We start from the raw sequence: 18,974 nt of genomic DNA, 5'->3' as shown, positions 1-18,974 counted from the left end.
AATATAAGTAAGAAAGGTCCAGGAAAACAAATCGAAATCTTTATATGCGCGGAAGGTTTTTGGAGTCGCTAATTACAATTTTGGAGTTAAATTTTCGAAATAATAAAAATTCAAAATTGCGTATGCAATATTTTAAACAAAAAATATGAGAATTGGTCCCGTGGCCTCAAAATGGGGTTTGAGTGTTTTGCATGTTGCTGATTACGAATCTGAAGCAAAAATTCCAACATTTAAAATAGCGGATCTAATATAACGGCGAAAAAATTAAAAGATTAGTTCTGTGGCTTCAAAATGTATCCTTAGAGATTTTTTTTGGGTAGCTGGTGGCCGACAAAAAAATGGAAAAAATGGTACCATGCCTTTAAAATGTGTTCAGGGTTTTGTTTGCACGCCCATTACGAATTTGAAGTAAAAATTGTAAGCCTTAACATAAGGGATCCAACATGGAGCAAAAGTGTTAGAAGGAGTCCCGCGGCTTCAAAATGGGTGTTCGGGTGTTTTGTGGGTTGATTAATATGAATCTGAAGTAAAAATTCTAAATCTCAAAATGGCGGTTTCAATATGGCTGCCAAAAATGTAAAAAAAGGAGTCCTGTGGTTTCAAAATGGGTCTTTATGATTTTTTTCACCGTGGCTCAGGTCCCTGGCGGACAGCAAGATCAACTTTTAAACTGTTGAAATTCGGATTCTACGTCAAATTTTCTAATTGAAACTCACGGAGTAATCGCAATACTTTTTTTTGCAGCGTTCAAAATTTTAAAAAATGTCATTAACTTCTGCTGAAGGTGACTTCAAGCGCATCCATAATAGCTCAAGTAGTATGTTGCGCGCGAAGTTTAAAAATAATATTCTCTCTCACTTGCATCGCAGCGTTATTGTCTGAGGTTTCCACTGTGTGGCGCTAGCATCCAGACAAAATTCTTAAAGTTACCTACGGAACGCTTATTATCTGCTACTAAAAGTAGATGCACTTGAAGGAGCCTTCGGGCCATGTAAATGCCAGGTATTTTATTCTTTTTAAGTTTTTAACGCTGCAAGAAAAAGTATTGCGAATAATCCGTGAGTTTCGAATGCAAATTAAAAAGGAACCAAATGGGGATCCACTGGGGTTTTTACGGGTACTTTTTAGCCGCTCCATTCTGTTATTTCGGTCCACCAGGGATGGTATTGGGTACGGCCACGGAAACGGTCTGGCGCCATCTGTTACCTAAAAGTGGCAATTTCTTAAGGATGAATTCCACTTGTTTACATGCGATCGAAAATAAATAAATTTATACTAAAAATAAGAGTTTGTTCATCAGATAACGAGAGTGTCTGTAGGAAAGCTGATAAAATCTCGAGTAAGGGAAAAAAACTTTTGCTCGAATTTATAAAATGGTTTGGTCGGCGTTGCGTTTTGAATTTCTATTGTCAATGACAGATCTCCTCTTGGATTACAAATATCACGTAAAGTATTTCAATACTCTTCTTTTTTTTTAAATACTATCTGGAAAAATTATTGTATTAATTGGGTCAGTAATATTATATTTGTACGATTTATTATTTTTGTAAGCGCAATGCTAGTTGTGAGATTTTCAGTTTAGAAAGTTTAATTATCCCATAATATTAATGGAGTATATTTTATTTTAATTTTAATTTCATGAAATATATTTTGTGAAAAAATATTGTTTAAACAAATTTAAGATTGTTGAAAATAAGTAATAATTTATTCTTTTAACGATTGGTGAATAATTGAAAATAAATTCATGTCACTTAACGATAATACAGTAATATTTTGGAAAAATAATAATTTTGAAAAAATTTATTTGAAAAAATCAGATTTTTTAAAAAATATTTAAAAATTAATAAATCAATTTTAATCAATATTTCACTAGACTAATAGTAATAATTTTTAGGAAACCCCGAAATTTCGAAAGAAAAATTATTTGAACAATTTAAATTTGTTGACATAATTGAGAATTAATTAATCAATGTGGAGCATATTCTTGATTTGCTCTATTTTAAACAGGGATATTCTAGCGTGCAATTTACACGATTCCGGATAAAAATACGACTGGTATTTTCTTGTTCAAAGATGCCTGTGGCACATTTTGATTTTTAAGTTTATAAATTTAGAGTAAAGGTTTACTGACACCTTAAAAATACAAAGTATCTATAATAGTAAATGGACAAAATAGCAATAATTATCAAGGGGAAAATTTTAAGCAAACCTACATCTCATTATTTATTTGAATTTTTCACAGAAAGTGTCGCGTATCTTATTTGTAATTTATCAATATTTTTCAGATGAAGAAAAATGTTAGGAAATTTATAAGTAAGAATCTCTTTAATGCTTCTCTTTGTATAACAATATATTTGTTATTAACACCTATAATTTAACGTCACATTGGGGAGAACTATTAGACGTTAATCTGATAAGGTTGCACTGAATTTGGCTTATTCCCTTAACTTTCACTTCTAATACTAAATATACTTCTAATATCACTTCTAATACTAAGATTAAACTATCTCCCCTATACAATTTTTCAGGATGAAAATCAATAGAATAACTTATAGCTTAAAATCCTGTTCTAATTAAAATATACATCATCAATCCGCTTGTTGACATTCTACCGGAAAATTTTATGATTATTTTATAAACCAACAACGGAACTAGAACAGGTTTGGCTGGAATGAAAAGACAATTTTTTCACTAAATCTTTCTGCAAGAAAGTTTCCTCTATTATTTAATTTCGCTTTTCAAAATGTTACAAACATTTTCTAAGCAATAATCTATTTATTGATTATATTTAAAAATAATTCACACGTACTAACTTTTGTAAATGTAAAATTTCTATCCACTGGGAATTTTAGGCTTTGGCCGCCGCGGTCGCTGCCTATCATATCCGCTTAATTTCAAGGTCATGTCCATAACCAATAGTGATTGTCTTATGTTTCAACACTGCAGCCTTGGCAGCCACGCTGGCGCGGGTTTTTATTTTTTTGTCCTCCATATGGGATCCGCCAATTTTAATTATGGCAATTTCAGTTCAGATTAAAAATCGGTTACCCAAAAACTCACTAAGGGCGGTCATACTGAATTCCCAATTTTGCATTCTTAAATTTTCACAATTACGTTTAGTTTGCAAAAAACTGCATTTTTTCACTTTTCTTATTTATAATATGCATTACGTTTAAAAAATATATATTTTCAAAGTTTCTTAATGCCAAATGAAGTTCTACAATAATTTTATTGTTGCTTTTTGTATGTTAATCTTTTTAAACTATGTAAAAAACCCTCAAAAAAGAAAGTCCAAATAGTGCCTTACATGTATGGTACTATGCTGGAAAGCATTATCTTGGTAGAGAGGACGAAGAACTTTATTTATATAGGATGTTCTCAAATAAAATGATTTTGAAAAAAAAAAATGTTTATTTTGTATTGTATTCATGATTCGTATATTTAAGGATAGCGTTTATATAAAAATGTATTATACAATATTTCAAGCATTATTGCTATGAAGTTAGCAAAGGACAAGAATTCCGAAGTTAATTGGAAATTTTCCATGTATGTATGCATGTATGTACGTATGTATGTATGTATGTATTTATTTACGAATGTTTTTATATATGTCTTAATATTCATGTATTAATATGGATTAATATTCTAATTCAAAGTATTTCAATTCAATTTGTTAGGTTACAAGCTTTTTACTGAGAAATTTAACTACTTGGTCTAAAGTTGAACATCTATGTTAAAAATTAAATTTGTTGGACAGAAATTTGTTCTGTTCTTTGAAAATTTGTCTCGCTTTTTATAAATTGAACTCATTAGTTGAAAATGCGTCCTTTTTCGGTTGCGTATTCAACTTTTATTGATGCAATATTAAAATATTGTTTGAACGGAAAACTCAACTATTCCAGTAATGGTATTAATTATTATTATTGAAATTCTGGGTTGAGACCGTCACAGCCCCTGGCGCTTGGGCGATCTTGATGCGTCCCTTTATAAGCCTTAAGCATGACCCCAAAGCCCTCACCGTAAAGAGAGGACCGCAGCCACGCTGTTGCCTGATATTTCAGACTCACTGATGCAGAAGCTGCCTATGAGTGTTACACCTTTCCTCGCAATCGCAGGACAGTGGCAGAGAATATGAGTGGAAGTCTCATCCTTTCCGCACAGACGACAGAGGGGACTTTCTTCAAGTCCTATCTTATGTCTGTGATACCGTACGTTTCCATGTCCTATAAATATTTCTGTTTGGACTTTGAATTCATTCCTCCCGCACTCAAGTATTTCTATCGGTTGATGAGGGTTTAACTTTGAGCTCACGAGTGTTTTAGCCTGTCTAAAGCCAGAGACCGAATCCCACTCATTCTGATGTTTTTCGGTCAGCCAACTGTTAATATCTTCAGTGACCAAACTACTGGAAGTGCCTACAACCGGCTCAGGTCCACTGAAATTTTCCTTTGCTCCTAGCTCAGCTAGTCCGTCCGATATCTCGTTGCCTCTGATGCTACTGTGTCCAGGGATCCAGAGCAGAGGGACTCAGTTTTCTGTCGCTAGCTTATTCAGTACCTCAAAGCACTCCCATACTAGCAGCGACGTGGTCGTTGTTCCATTCAGAGCCTTGATAGCATCCCTCCTATCTGAGCAGATGCGAATGTTTCTTTTTCCGCCATACTCCATTGCATTGTAGGCGCACTGGAGCAAGGCCATAATTTCAGATTGTAGAACTGTTCCGTAGGATCTCATCGCAATTGTGAAGCCCATTCCGTACCTTTTACGATATACACGTGCTCCAGCGTTCTCCTTGTTCCTGGAGCCATCTGTAAACCAGTTGTCTCCATCACTGGGCAGGTGTGCCTCACCGTTAGCCCATTTCTCTTTCGTGGATAGGCTAACTCAGTACTTCTTGTCGAAGAGGTAGCGACATGTGGACAATTTGTCCCTGAGCATGCTCAGTGTCGGCCTCCTCGCGATGTCGATTAGTATGTGCATAACTGTCGAGATGGCCATCGTGTGTGTCGACTTCGAGGCACCAGTGATACCTCTTAGAATCAGTCTTCTGATTCTTTCCAGTCGGGACTTCACAGAAGAAAGTTCGACCCTGGTCCAGACGACTGCCGCATAGGTTAGTCTGGGTCGCAGGATCGCTGTGCATGTCCACATGAGTGTCTCCGGTTTCAAGCCCCAGCTTTTCCCTGTGGCTCTTCTACAGAGCCAAATAGTCGCTACTAGCTTCTTGCATCTAGAATGACTCCTAGATATTTGGCTCGCCCTTTGATTTCCAGTTTTATTCCAGCCAATTCCAATGTACTCGTGGTTCCCCACTTGTACCTTCTGGTGAACACAACTGCATCTGTCTCTCTCGGATTGACTGAAAGTTCAGTCTTCTTACACCATGAATCTACTATACTTAGTGCTTGCTGCATTACTCCGAAGAGCGCTTCAAGATGCTGAGCGCGCACGATAACCAGTGTATCGTCCGCATAGCCTATAACGTGGAGGCCCTGACTCGTAAGTAGATGAAGCAATTTATCCACTTTATCCACGACCCTTAGTCGTGGTGAGATTCGTAATGGCCAACATATGGCAGGTCTATTCCACGACTGCACTAGGCACCCCGTATGAGATCATGGCCACCCTGATCACCTCTTCAGAGTTGTAGTTAAAGGCTCCCTCCATGTCTATTAAGGTTCCAATCGCGAGGCCTTTTTGCTTCAGTTGTCCTTCAATTAGATTAACTGCAGTGCTTAGGGCCATGTCAGTCGAGCGACCAGCCCTATAGGCGTGTTGTTGCTTGTGAAGAGGACTACTTGACAAGACCTTATCACAGATATATCTGTCTACGAATCTTTCCACTGTTTTCAATAGGAAAGATGTGGGGCCTTGCAAGTCTCACAAACGTCCCAATGATGATCTCACCAGCCCTCTGTAAAAGGACTGGATATATACTATCCGGACCGGAAGACTTGTAAGGACTGAAGGACTTCAGGGCCCACCTGACCCTGACTGGGGTGACAATCTCGTTAGTTAGCCGCCGTTTCGGGCCCAATTGGACCACAGGCGGCTTTGGTTGTCTCGGAGGTGCCGTTCCCTTTTCTTATAACTTTGTGAAGCCCGGATAATGTGCCTTGATCAGGTGAGCCAAGGTATTTCCGTCAGCCTCTGAGTATCCCCCGCCGGCCAATTTTAGAGTCCCGAGAATAGCATCCGGATTTCGAGAAAGCAGCTTGTCCAGTCTGGCCGCCTCTGCTCCTTTCTCAATATAAGTGCCAAAGTTGTTCCAGCTTTCATGATTTGCCTTAAGTATTGCCCTCCTATACTCATCTCTTATCGATGTAAATGAAGTCCATAGTTTCTTCGTTTTTCCAGAAATAGCAGGTCTGAACCTCTCTCTGGTTTGACTGCGAAGCTCTTCGAGTTTCGCATTCCACGTGCCTCTCCAGCCTTTCGAACCTTTGAAGGCTGGCAATAGCTTTTATAAGTGGATTTGATGGCTTCCGTGAAAATCTCGGCCGCCATCCCCAGAGTAACCACGTCTCTAATTGACCTGGGCACCCCTGAGAGTGCACTTCTTAATTCTGTGGAAAACTGGCCGCAGTCCGTTCTTCTTGGATTTTTGACCCATTTAGGGCCGATGGGTACAGCAGCAGCCAACGCGAACTCTATCAGTAAGTGATCTGACAGAGTGGTTTCATCTGAGACTCTCCACTTCTTGATGTTCTCTGTAAAACTACCGGTACAGAGAGTGATGTCAATGACTTCCTCCGTAACCGAATTACGAAACGTCGGGGTGTTCCCCGTATTAAGAATATCTAAATCAGTGGTCATTGGGTATTCCAATAGGAATACCTCATGAGTTGATGTCCGTGCTACCCTACAAAGTATGGCGGCAGTAAGCACCATAGTTCCTGGATTAGTGAGATACCTGTGTGCCTCACAGCCATACTCCTCTGCAAAACTGCAGAGGCGCCTTTGCTGTGATGCAAATTAATTTGGGCAATGGTTAGACCGGGAGCAGTCATTAAGGTCTAATCGCGATCTTCCTATTCACCGACAGGAACCTTCTGCCCCTGGTTGGTCAGTTTAAAGTTGACCTGTCTATAAAGGTAGAAGGGCCTGTTTTTGAGGGCCGCAAGCGCCCTCACCTGTGACTCGGTAATTTGTTTAGCTAGGAGATGTTTAAATTCTCACGCTGTGTTCTTTTCCTGAGGCCTATCGTGCCTGACGATCCGCGTCTTAAGTGACGGTTTGAATCCCTCCAGCCGACGGAGAACCACCTGCGGCTCCGTCAGTTTACCTGGGAACCAAGCCGTAGCCTTAACCATCATCTGGAGCAACTCAATCCCACCGACTTTAAGAGAGGCGCCTTCCCAAGGCCTTTTCTCGGCCAAAAACTTGTGTAGCCAAGCCTTAGCCACTGAGTCAGCTGCCACAAGTACAAAAACCCCTCCCCTGCAGGAATGGGTCTTGAAGTTTGATGAATTGATCTACGAACCCTCTTTCGAGCGCCCTCCATGTAGCCACCCTCAGGAGCTTTAACTGCTCTGTAGTGAGCAACTATTCCAGGTAACTCGAATCCGACACCACCACAGTCGGGCTGTCAGACCTCTGAACGGTCATCAGTTTAACACCCGCCGACTTCCTGATCGTCGGCTGCTGAACCACCTTGTGCTTCTTCACAGGCTCCCCCCCCCCCAGGTAGGGTGCCCTGTGAGCCCCTTCCTCGCTTGCCTCCTCAGTCTCCTTTTCAGGAAACCGATAATGCGTATCATCTTGCTGCGGGACTTATTAGCCACTCCCGTTGCCATAGCCTCACTCAGAGGGGCCGTCACACCTTCAATTCCCGAAAGCGCTAAGGGCACAGCCGTTGCCTGAGTAAGGCTTGCCGGAGAGGCAGATTGGGATGAAAGGGTTATGCTAGACTCTTTAGGACCCAGCCCATTTCCCCCCTCCGCCAACTCCCTTTCTCATTCTTCTTTTGGTATGTGTCATCCATTTTGGTTCCCACGAATAGCTAGGGAAATAAAAGGTCCGCCCTGCAGAGCCCCGCATACAAGGGTAAGACTAATTACTCGGGGAGGTCGTCCGGTGTCCCCGAGAGGCCGTTAGGACACCTTTGTAACCCCTAGGTGCCAAGGTGTTATGGGCACTATCACTCTACACTCATGGCTGCTTCGTGGTCGCTGTGCGGCCCGCAGGTCATTCCCGTGCTGGTTCTAGAAATTGGAGATCGGTCCGGAAGAGACCTAGACCCAGGGATCCAGAAGGCTCGTGTTCGCTAGGCTCTTTCACCCTTCTATCATACTACAATCATGCATACCAAGAGAGCCCGTTTATAGTGATCCTTCTTAAAACACCCAGGAGAGCCCGTTTATAGGGTTCCTTTCATTCATATACATACGCATGCAAGCTGAGGTCCGTTTGACCCCTATGTCCAACACGCTTAAGCCTCCCCACCAAGTGCAAGGTCTTAAAGCCCCTAGGGGAGGCAGTATTGGTAGAAAATTAATATTTTTTAATTTGAAAAATCATCTATTTTTTTAAAATTCATCTCTTTTTCAAAATGTTATCTTTTACGGTTAAAAAGGCAATTTTTTAATTAAAATTAATCGTTTTTAGCTGAGGATTTTACTATTTTATTGAAAATTCGCTGTTTTCTTTGCGTTGAAATTTTTTTTTCAATGAAAACTTAAATTTTCGATGCTTGATAAAAAATTATCTTTTTGATTTATGAATTCATCTATTTGGTTGAAAATACATGTATTTTAAAAATAATTAATCTTTTCAATTGAAAATCGAACTATTTTCTTAAAAATGCATCTATATAGTTAAAAATGCAATATTTTCAATGGAAATTATAGAATTTTAAAACGTTTAACATTGAATTTAATATAGTATTCAAATTAATTTTATGGAAGAGAAATTATTCCCCTATTTTTGTGAAGAAGCTTTTTATTTTTCCCTGTTCTTACATCATTTTGTGCAACACTGTGCAAATGGTGTGCAGTCCAAAATTTAAAACATGTTAAACCCCACCTTGTTCAGTCGGTTGCAAATTATGTCTTTGGTTTAGAATATTCAACTAACGGTACCCTGACACTGTCCTCAGCCAGTAAAAAAATAATTTGAAAACAATGTAAATTTTAACTGAATGAACTTTGCTACAGTTTAAAAATGTCACATTTATCCTTATTTATTTACTTTAAAAAATAATTTTTCAGATATTTTGCTACAAATAACTAAATTGTGTTATAATTATGCCTCACCTTGTCGGATGATTCTTGGCCCTAAAGTAGCGGTTCTCATTCACGATCCAGAACAAATTAAAGTAAAGAGAAATATATTAATCATAATTAAATTTGTTAACCTTTTAAATGATTGTTTCTAACATAAACTTTCATTTTTAAATACATTTTATTTTTATTTCAAGACAGTATTCCTTAGCTCTAAAACTACTGAAAAGCACGAGTTTTACGATTTCAGTAAACCTTGGACAGGCAATGGCTTAATTACTGCACCACGTAAGTTCCTCTTTATTATTATTTATTTTTGATTTATGAGAAGTTGTAGGTTCCAGAATCTACGATCATGGTTCCTTAAAGCAACCAATTCTGTCGAAACCGAAATGTGTACCTCGACCACTCCTGTTCCTTCTATCATAGAAGGTTAGAAAGTACGAGAAATTTACACCAGATACTTCATGCAACACTATTCCATAGAGTGCGATCTCTAGCAGCGGATGACCTTACGGTGCAGATAGCATAGTTGAGGGTGAAGGTTTTACGTCTGTATACATGTTTAGAGTTACCAACCTTTGTAAAATATTAGGAGGAACAGTCTTGTCTGACCAAATGGACACAGTAAAAAGAAAACCTTAAAATTTAATTTCACTTACTTTCAGGATTTCCTTAAATTCATTAGGAAACTTAATTTATGATATTGAGGTAAAAATAAAGTCAGCCTGTCTTGGTGGATAGTAATTTAAGGTCAAAAGTGCACGTAAAAGCCGCATGACTGATCAAAATTATTTATATTAAGTGTGTGAAACAGAAAGTCCGTTCCAACGGAGATGAATTTCATCAGATGCGGGTCGAACTCGCATTTACTTTTTTAAATTCAGTCCGCTCAATACGAAAATTCATCTCGATCGCCATACTCTCTGCCGTCGGGGACTTACGGCCGTCGGGTTCTTCTATTGATCACACCTTAAATTTCGTCGCTATATTAGCAAACTTTAGGCTTTTCTTTTAACTGCGAAGTAATCCCAGAAGAACAGCATTCTGCATTTGGTTTGCGATGGACTGAGTCTGATGCTGGTAAGCCAGGATTTTTTTTAGTTGCCTAAGAAATAAAGCTTTCATATCTCCAAGGCAGCCGATAATGACAACCACAAGATGGACTTTGTAGCCTTGGTACAGTCTGCTCACCTCGAAAAGAAGACCCTGATACAGTATGTCGCCCGATTTTCTTCCCCCTTTTCCGTGATATTACCATCGGCTGATGCTGAGAATTCAATCACGTAAATTATCTTTGTCTTTAGATCTTGGAGGACAATATTATGCTTTGCAGCACTGATACGTGGAGTGGTGAAAAATAAGAAATCCCAGTAGGTCTTACTCTGATCATTCTACACAACGGAATCCAGTTCCCCCTGGGCGTATGGAAAGACGGACATAAGATAAATACGATAGAAATGACGAAAATTGTAATACAGTGAAACTATTCTATTGCGCCAGTTTTGGGGCCGACGGTGGGTGGAAACAAATCTGTTAGAGACCTGCCCGCTTTTATTCGACCACTTCTCAGTGCTCGCCTAAGTGACAACCGCAGACCCCGAGTACGCCGCTCAGCTCCTGTTACATCTACCTGCGGCATGCTGTCAATTCTCGAATGGCTATAGAAGAAAGAGCAATTTAAGGTTCATACTGTACAACAATTTTAGAGCCATATGGCTCTGAGAACATGTCCAAGTGTTTTTGGATCTTGCTTGCAAGCCCGGCAGTTGGAATCACCTAAAGTACATTCATTAGGCGCTCAAAGTAAAATAACATGTCTATAACGCCCTCTTTACAGGGAAAAGGAAATCCCTCAGCCTTCAATCTGAATTCAGCAGATTTGAGAAACATGTTGGACAGGCATATAAAATAGGTATAGAATAGCATATAGAATAGGTATAGAAATGCCGCAACATTGACGACTTCATGTTGATGTACCAGTCGCACCAGAGAATCTGTGCTTTTTAGAACTGAAAATTCTATAGCTAGAACCTTTCTTCGATGAAGACAATCCAAGCTCCGCAAACCTTTACTCCCTTTTTCTGGAAGGAAGTAGATACGAAGTACGGAAGATCTAGGATGATGACTTCGATGGATTATCATCATCCTGCGTGTGCTTCAGTCAAGTTGCTTCAACTCATCGACGTTCGATTTTTACTGCACCAAACGTGTAGAACAGTATAGGAACGGCCAGAATATTGATCACCTGGCTCTTATTCTTCCCATGTAATTCGAAAACCCAATTTTTTCTAAAAAATATTGCGAAACTTTTTTCAAAGGGCCGTTTTTAAGATACGGACATCTTGGTTTCTGCTTGCAGTATTCCAAGATATCAATCTGTTTCTCCATTACCCAGATGTTGAATGGTATTTCTACCTATGAGCTGAAGATTCTGATCTTCACGCGATGATGTATTTTCTAGCCTTCCTTCATGTAGGTTGACACAGACACACTTGTCCAGTCCAAAGCTCACAATACCTATTGTCTATTGCCTCACAATACCTATTTGTCGCTGCCACAAGGATTTTAAGGTCTTCTCGCAGTAAACCCGAGGAATAAATTTCATCTTAAGATTGGCTAAGAACGCTGCAGCACGTTTATCTAAGAAAAAGTAAAATTTATGTGCTGTAAATATTCATTTGACATATGTGATATGTCAAACGGCTGCGTCTAGGTTCCCTGAAAAAATTTCCTCCATAAATTTAAAAGTCCTCGCGGTATTCATTTTTTTTAACAAAAAAATCATTCACCTATACTTACAGAAGACATAGGATGCAATTTGGTTAGTTTATAGTGTTTGTTTTTGTTTACAAATTTCAGTCTACATTAGGAGCGGCAGAAACTAAAGGTTTGTTAAAAAAAGTAAATGACTGGACTTGGCTAAGTCTTCTTGCCCTCCGATTAAAACTAACAAAAGTGCAGCCTATGTATTCGGTAAGTGCAAGTGGATTACTTTTTAATTAAAATAATTTAATTAAAGTGACATGATTTAAAAAAATAAATATCGCGAGCATTTTCAAATCTATAGAGGAAATTTTTTTAGTTAACCTAGACGCATCCGTTTGACATATCACATATGTCAAATAAATATTTTCGTCAGATAAATTTTACCATTTGTCAGATAAACGTGCTGCAGCGTTTTTATAAAAGATAACATGTATTCCTCGGGCTTACTGTGCTTTTAAAGAGGCAAAGAGTTAAAAGTCGTCCATGTATAAAAGGTGCCTGACTTACATTTTTTTCTGTGCGATGGGACACATCGGTATATAAAGATCTTTTGCATCGACTCGCATCGACTCGACAGACTCGATAGATGTTAATATCCTTCCTTTAAGGATATCAGTTAATAGCTTGCATTTAGTGCTTAATCAAGATATGGGCCGGTAGTTCTTTGGACTCAACAAATTTCCGGTTTTAAGCATCAGTCCCCTACGTCCTTTCACTAACTACTGCGGGATGGGTTGTTCTCCGTTTAAGAACGTGGTAAATATACGAGCTAAATGTTGGTGCGTAGAAGTAAACTTCTTCCAATAAAAGTTGTTAATTTTTTCTATCCCTGGCGCTTAAAACTTCTTAGTTTTAGCAATAACTTTCTTCACTTCTTTAGCAGTTACTAGTGGATACTCCTTCCCTGGTCGTTCTGACAGTTGCTTCTGGTAAAAGTTACAAAATAATTAGATTTCTGAAGCTTCTTCATCTAGCCTATGAGCATCTCTATATACTTGTTTCCAGAAGACTTTAATCTCTTCTCGACTAGGCAGATATAAAGGATGAGTATACCATCTCGCCATTTTAATTTTAAACTGAAGCTGTGTAATACACTCGCGAATCTTACTCAGGCCTGCTTAATTATCATTACTTCTATTGTCACTAAGCAAGAAGACCTCCTTTTTGTAAACTGATTCCAGAGATCAACATTTCAGAGAGCAAAATAGGGGGAGCAGTATCAGTTCAGGTTCCAGAGATCAACATTTTCAGAGAGCAAAATAGGGGAAGCAATATCATTTCAGGTACCAGAGATCAACATCTCCGAAGGTCAAAATAAGGAGAGCAGTATTAGATTCAACTAATTTTTCCATCCTGGGAAAGACTTCCTGGTGAATTTTTGACGTCCTAGCTTTCCTGTTAGCATTTTCGGCTATCTGCAAAGGTGATCATGCTGGAACGGGTGGCATGTTCGCTGCAAGATAAAGCCCTTTTTCTTTAATGAAGAGCTCCATGTTCCTCTTTGCGTAAGAAAGATGCCTGATCTGGGACATTTTATGAGCATCTTCCCGGTTCATATTGGCCCAACGTTCATGCAGCCTTTGCATGAATCCTCTTCGCGCCGGTAACCTTTCTTGCCAACAGGTAAGGATGTCCCTCCTGAGTTGGTCGGACCATTTAAAACGATGTTCTGCCGTTTATCTGAGACCATTGTCCGATCGTACCCTCGGTTCGGTCCTATTGCCACTCCCAACTGAACCATGACCTCCATCCGAGAGAGGCCTATTGTGGGTGCGACTGCGCGATACTGGTGACGTAAACGCATAATTCGTTGCATTGAGGAGTTAGCCCAATGTAACGTGGTTCACTGCAGGAGCCGGAGCTCTCGGCTCCTGCCGTTGGATTTTTATTTGATCATTTTGCACGGGGCTGTCCTGGTATATATCATCAATCACGGACGCATTTTTATAATGCAATCAAGTGATCTGATGAGAGCAGTCTTCCCAGAAATATTGGACAAAGCCTGGTTTTTACCCCATCATTGACGGACTGGGTTGCAGTCAAGTACACGATGGGGGACCTACAGCTTAAGGTGGGTTCCGAACCACCAGAACCTCGATAAAGGTATATTAAAAAATTTCTAGAGGTACCGACTCAGGGATCGAACCCCGGACCTCTGAGGTGAAGTCCGAGTGTCTGACCAACTGACCCACCGAGGATTTTATTATTAACATTATTATTATTATTATACAACAATTTGAAATAATTATAAATTGTTCAAGATTTGAATCTAAAAAACCTGATCATTTTTGAAAACGTCTAATGAAAATGAAAATAATTATTTAAGCTATTTTATTTTATTATCTAGGTTCTATATGGCGAGTTCATCGAAAATTAATTCAACCAGCATTTTCTACTAAAATTCTGCAGTCCTTTGTTACAATTTTTCAAAAGACTTCGATATTGTTAGCAGAAGAATTTTCCAGGAAAGTTGGCCGACCAGAATTTGATGTGTATCCTGACGTCTCTTTCACTTCTTTCCGTAACATATGTGGTACTACTGCACTTAGATTACTTTGCTACAATTTTATTATTTATTCGCGATTTTAGTAATTGTATATTCTCTCAACCTAAATTAGTAGAAAGCTTTTTTGCAAATTTTTCGAGTGTTAATTTAATTTGTATTCAATGGATTTTAAATATTTTATGAAATCACAAGGATTTATAAGATTTTTAGGGAATCCTAAGGAATTTCCATGAACTTGGTAGTATTTCTGAATATTTCAAGGTATTATGAAGAATTTCATAAGGTAAAAGGGATTTCAAAAAATAATCAATTATTTTCAAGATTCACTAGATTTTTAATAATTTTAACAGTTTTAAGCAATATTAGCAAAATGCGAGGGATTTAAAGAGGTCTCGGGAATTTTAAAGCAATTCAAAGAATTCTGATGGATTTTAAACTATTTCAGCCCCGATATCAGAACATTTTAAAGAATTTTAAGGTATTTAAAGGAAATTCGCAAGATTAAATGGATTGTATGGAATTTCCCAGAATTTCAAAGATTTATAGGGATTTAAATGGTATTTTTGAGAGAATTTAAATAAATTGACTTAATATAATTTATATTAACGGGATTTTTTTTACGATTTTCAAAGACTTCAATAAATTTTTAAGGATTTTAAAGAATTTATATAGACTTCTAGAGAACGTCAGGAAACCAATTTAATTAATTTTGTTTTAAAGGGATTCTAAATTATTTGTTCAGGTTTCTAACTGTTTCAAATATTTTAAAGGAATTCAAGAAAAGTAAAAAAATATTAAGGGAATTCTACGGTTTTCAACAAATTTGAGAGAATTTAATGGATATCAAAATACAGTAAACTTCCTCCTATTTCGAAGACTGCTTATTTAACGGTCATGCTTTTCAAATCCGCTATACAAGCTTATTTCAAATCCTGCAGTCCCGTTACCTCCCACCACGTTCTCTTTACGGTAAAAATAACGAGCGTGAAAGGCGCTCCCACTTCTGCGACATTTAAATTTTGGAGGGTTATGCGTGAGAACATTCACAGCCCTACTGCCCGCACGCGTATGTGTATAACTGAAAGAGTATATCCCGGCCGGTGAGCATGCAATAATTTGGTACATAATTTTGTATTAACAACTAAATTAAAAATTAATTTTTTAAAATTAAAATTATTAAAAATTTAGGCATTTTTTCACGTTAGGGTGATCCAAATTTATGCCTGTAAGAATTCGTCTTTAGATTTTTTATACTCCCACCCCTCCCCCTCCAGAATTTTTTGGATTCCCGGAAAAGAAAATAGTGTATTTTTATTTTCAACGTTAACCTGAGCCCCAGGGTTTTTCAAATTAATATAGGGTTTTAAATGGAAAAAGCTCCTTTTTCAATAAAATGCAAGAAAGAAGTACATGCTATAAACTTTTTGTGAATTAAGGTTTAGGCCCCTTTTAAGGAGTATTCATGGAATATTTTTCACCAATAATTTTGACACACCTACTCTCTTTTTATTGTGCCCGGAAAATCTCCCGAAAATTTTTGGGTGTTTTTTTAAAATGAAATATTTTTAATCGATAAGTGATGAATTTCTAATTACTTTTCAAATGATTTTAATTTTTGTAAACAATTATTATTGGTTAAACAAGTTTTTCTCCTTCTGTAAATCCTGAAAATTTATTATAATTCGGGGTTATTATACAATGCTAATGAATGTCATGTATCCTGCTTCTTGTTCAACATATTTGGTAATTATTTAAACAATTTGCATTAATTTAAACATTCTTGTCGCCCTGAATTCTGAGAAAGTTAACAATCAAACACAATAATGAATGTTGAGAGCATAATATTTCAACACCTTCGCTATGAACAGGCTTAAGTGAATGATTATTAATTGTTCAAATAATTATAAAATATCTTTTTTTATTTACAACTTCACATTAATTTCAAAAGCCCGAGGGCATAGGTTAACGCTTAAAAAATGCGCTATTTGTTTATTCGAGAAACGAACATATAATTTGGGAGGGGGAAGGTTATTACAAAAAATCGAAAGCTGAATATAAATCTGGACCACTGTAATGTGAAAATTATTATTTTTTAATCTTCTACACTAAGATCCCCTAAATTGGAAATTTTGAAAAAATGCAAAGTAACAGCCCCTTCAGTGACTATTTTATTGTAAACAAGACTTGTTATAGTACTTGAGTTCCATCATACAAGAAATTTTTTTTTTAAATTATGAAAATTTTGTTGAATGTCCCACCAAATGTTTTTTTTTTTTAATCATGCACGTCGAGCATTATTGATAAAATGTCTGTGCATTGTTTCAGATTTTATAAACGATATAAACCGAGAAAAAAAATAAAAACGAAAATTGACGCCCCCCCCCCCCGGCCGCCAACTAATCTTACATGGTGGCTAAAGGATTTTAATTTTGGAAAAAATTTCTTTTGATTGTATGATTTTAAACGGCTGACTCAACATTTGATTCCCTTCGAAGGCATTTTTTGCAAGCTTACCCGAGTATACCCTTTGAGGTTAGAGTATCCGGTCTGATACACTTACCTGAAATTTTAGATATTTTATTTTATTTCCTGACACTGAAAGATCATCAATCGACAAACGAATGGGATATGACTGAGAAGATAAATACTACACTTTAGAAATATAACTATTCAGACCTTTATAACTGACCTGTACGTTTTGACTATTTTCTCCAAAAAGTCGTATGCCCTTTCAGTCCCGTATGGTAGCCCACTCTTAGGTCAAGCACTATGCTTATCTTTCAGGCATTTTCTACGACGTCATGCTGCGTAACTCAATATTGCGCGAAATATATGTATTTTTATTTTATTATATTAATTTTCAGTTGAAAAATTGTCATACGTCAACAAGAACACTTAAAAGACAGTTAAAAAACATTGAAATGCATGCAGTGATGTTAACGACCTGCGACTTTTTCAACGGCGTAAATCACGACCGCTTGAACCGTTTTCAATTAAAATGCATAATACTGCGCATGTTAGTATCGCAAGTTACTACCTTAAAAGTCGGGTGTATTCATCTGTATTATTATTTATAGTATTCATTGATTTGATATAGGCTCACGCTGGACCTATTAACGTTGTTTGGCAAAAATAACCTAAAAGTCCCGGCAGAGATGGGGGACCCACCAGACTTGAAATTATAGAATGTTTACTTTTCAGGGCCGCGGAAATAGGAGAAAGTTTACTGTATTTCCAAAGACATCATATCAATAGATTTCAATGAAAATTCAGGCGATATAAAATATGTAGAAGGAATTCACGGGTTTGTGATGTGTAAACTTTATTTGGGACACAAAACTACTAGATAAGTCCCACTTAATTCTTCTGAAGTTTTTAAAAGTTTTAAATCATTTTTAGACAAAAGTACTGCTGAAAGAAGTCTAAAGTACCAAAAAAGTTGAAAATGAAAATCATTTCACCAGGAGTTTTTTAAGACAAACTAACGAAAAAGCCCTACTTAGTTCTTTTTTTAAATTTTACAGATCTGAAATAAATTCTCGAACAAAAAGTTTCAGATATTACTATCTAATAGGGTTGTTTCGCGATTTTAGATAAAATAATTTTTTAATACATTATTTTAATCTGAATCGAAGGTGCGTTATAATTTTTTTCTGTGACAAAAAAAGTTATCCTTTTGTATTTCTTATGGGCGTATTTATAATTAGAATTTTATATTCTATAAGATCCATTTATTGGGAAAATTATATCTGACTTTGGAAACAACCCTATCATATAGAAGTACTCTTTTTGTACTTTTGGAACATAAATCCCACGAGCACTTGTAAAAATAAAAAGTAAAAATTAAATGGATTGGGACTTTTCCGATAATTTTGTCCTATTCCTGCTCAAAACAAAAAATAATATTAGATGGCACTTTTCATACTTTTGTAAACCAAAAGTCCCATTAGCACTAGTAAAAATGGAAAAAAATTGAAATAGAAAGTTTTGCGTACTTTTGCCCCTAATTATACTTTTAAAAATGGTTAGGGAAAGTTGGTATTTAAGTTCTGATTTGTCCTATACCTGATACTATAGCAAACTTTATCCAGGATCCCAATTATGCTTTTTCCTTATCGTTGAATTTTCTATAATCAGGAAAAAATTATGGAAAATTTATTTTAAGAAAATCATTATAGGTCTATACTGACTTTCCTCTCAAATTTTCTCGTAAGGTTAGTTATTACTGTATTTATTTTGCAGAATTTTTTAAATACTGCATGTAATTATTATTAACATATAACAGTAATAATCATTGATAAAAATATATCATCTACCGTTAAAAGACATAATAGCTCATGTTTACGTATAAATAATATATTAGCTTTATAATTTTGTTAGAAACATCATTGGGGATGCCTGTAACAACAAAAACCAAAGAGATTGATCAATTTTTGAATGGGTCTCAAAGGTATTTCGGTCTATTTGAACATAAAAGA

General features: G+C 37.0%; 1 protein-coding gene across 1 annotated transcript in view; it reads left to right on the top strand.

The window, feature by feature from the left end:
• LOC117175290 (cytochrome P450 4C1-like) overlaps positions 1-18,974 on the top strand; it is a 25,686-nt gene that overhangs the window by 190 nt on the left and 6,522 nt on the right. Inside the window, exons 2-4 of the mRNA XM_033365000.1 lie at positions 9,210-9,316; positions 9,419-9,509; positions 14,338-14,523. Of these exons, the coding sequence (XP_033220891.1) occupies positions 9,210-9,316; positions 9,419-9,509; positions 14,338-14,523 (384 nt within the window). The remainder of the gene's footprint in view (positions 1-9,209; positions 9,317-9,418; positions 9,510-14,337; positions 14,524-18,974) is intronic.

Source organism: Belonocnema kinseyi, chromosome 6, assembly GCF_010883055.1.
Source record: "Belonocnema kinseyi isolate 2016_QV_RU_SX_M_011 chromosome 6, B_treatae_v1, whole genome shotgun sequence".
In the NCBI taxonomy this organism is placed as follows: domain Eukaryota; kingdom Metazoa; phylum Arthropoda; class Insecta; order Hymenoptera; family Cynipidae; genus Belonocnema; species Belonocnema kinseyi.
The sequence above is the reverse complement of the archived record's forward strand: the minus strand, read 5'-3'. Positions and strand labels throughout refer to the sequence as shown.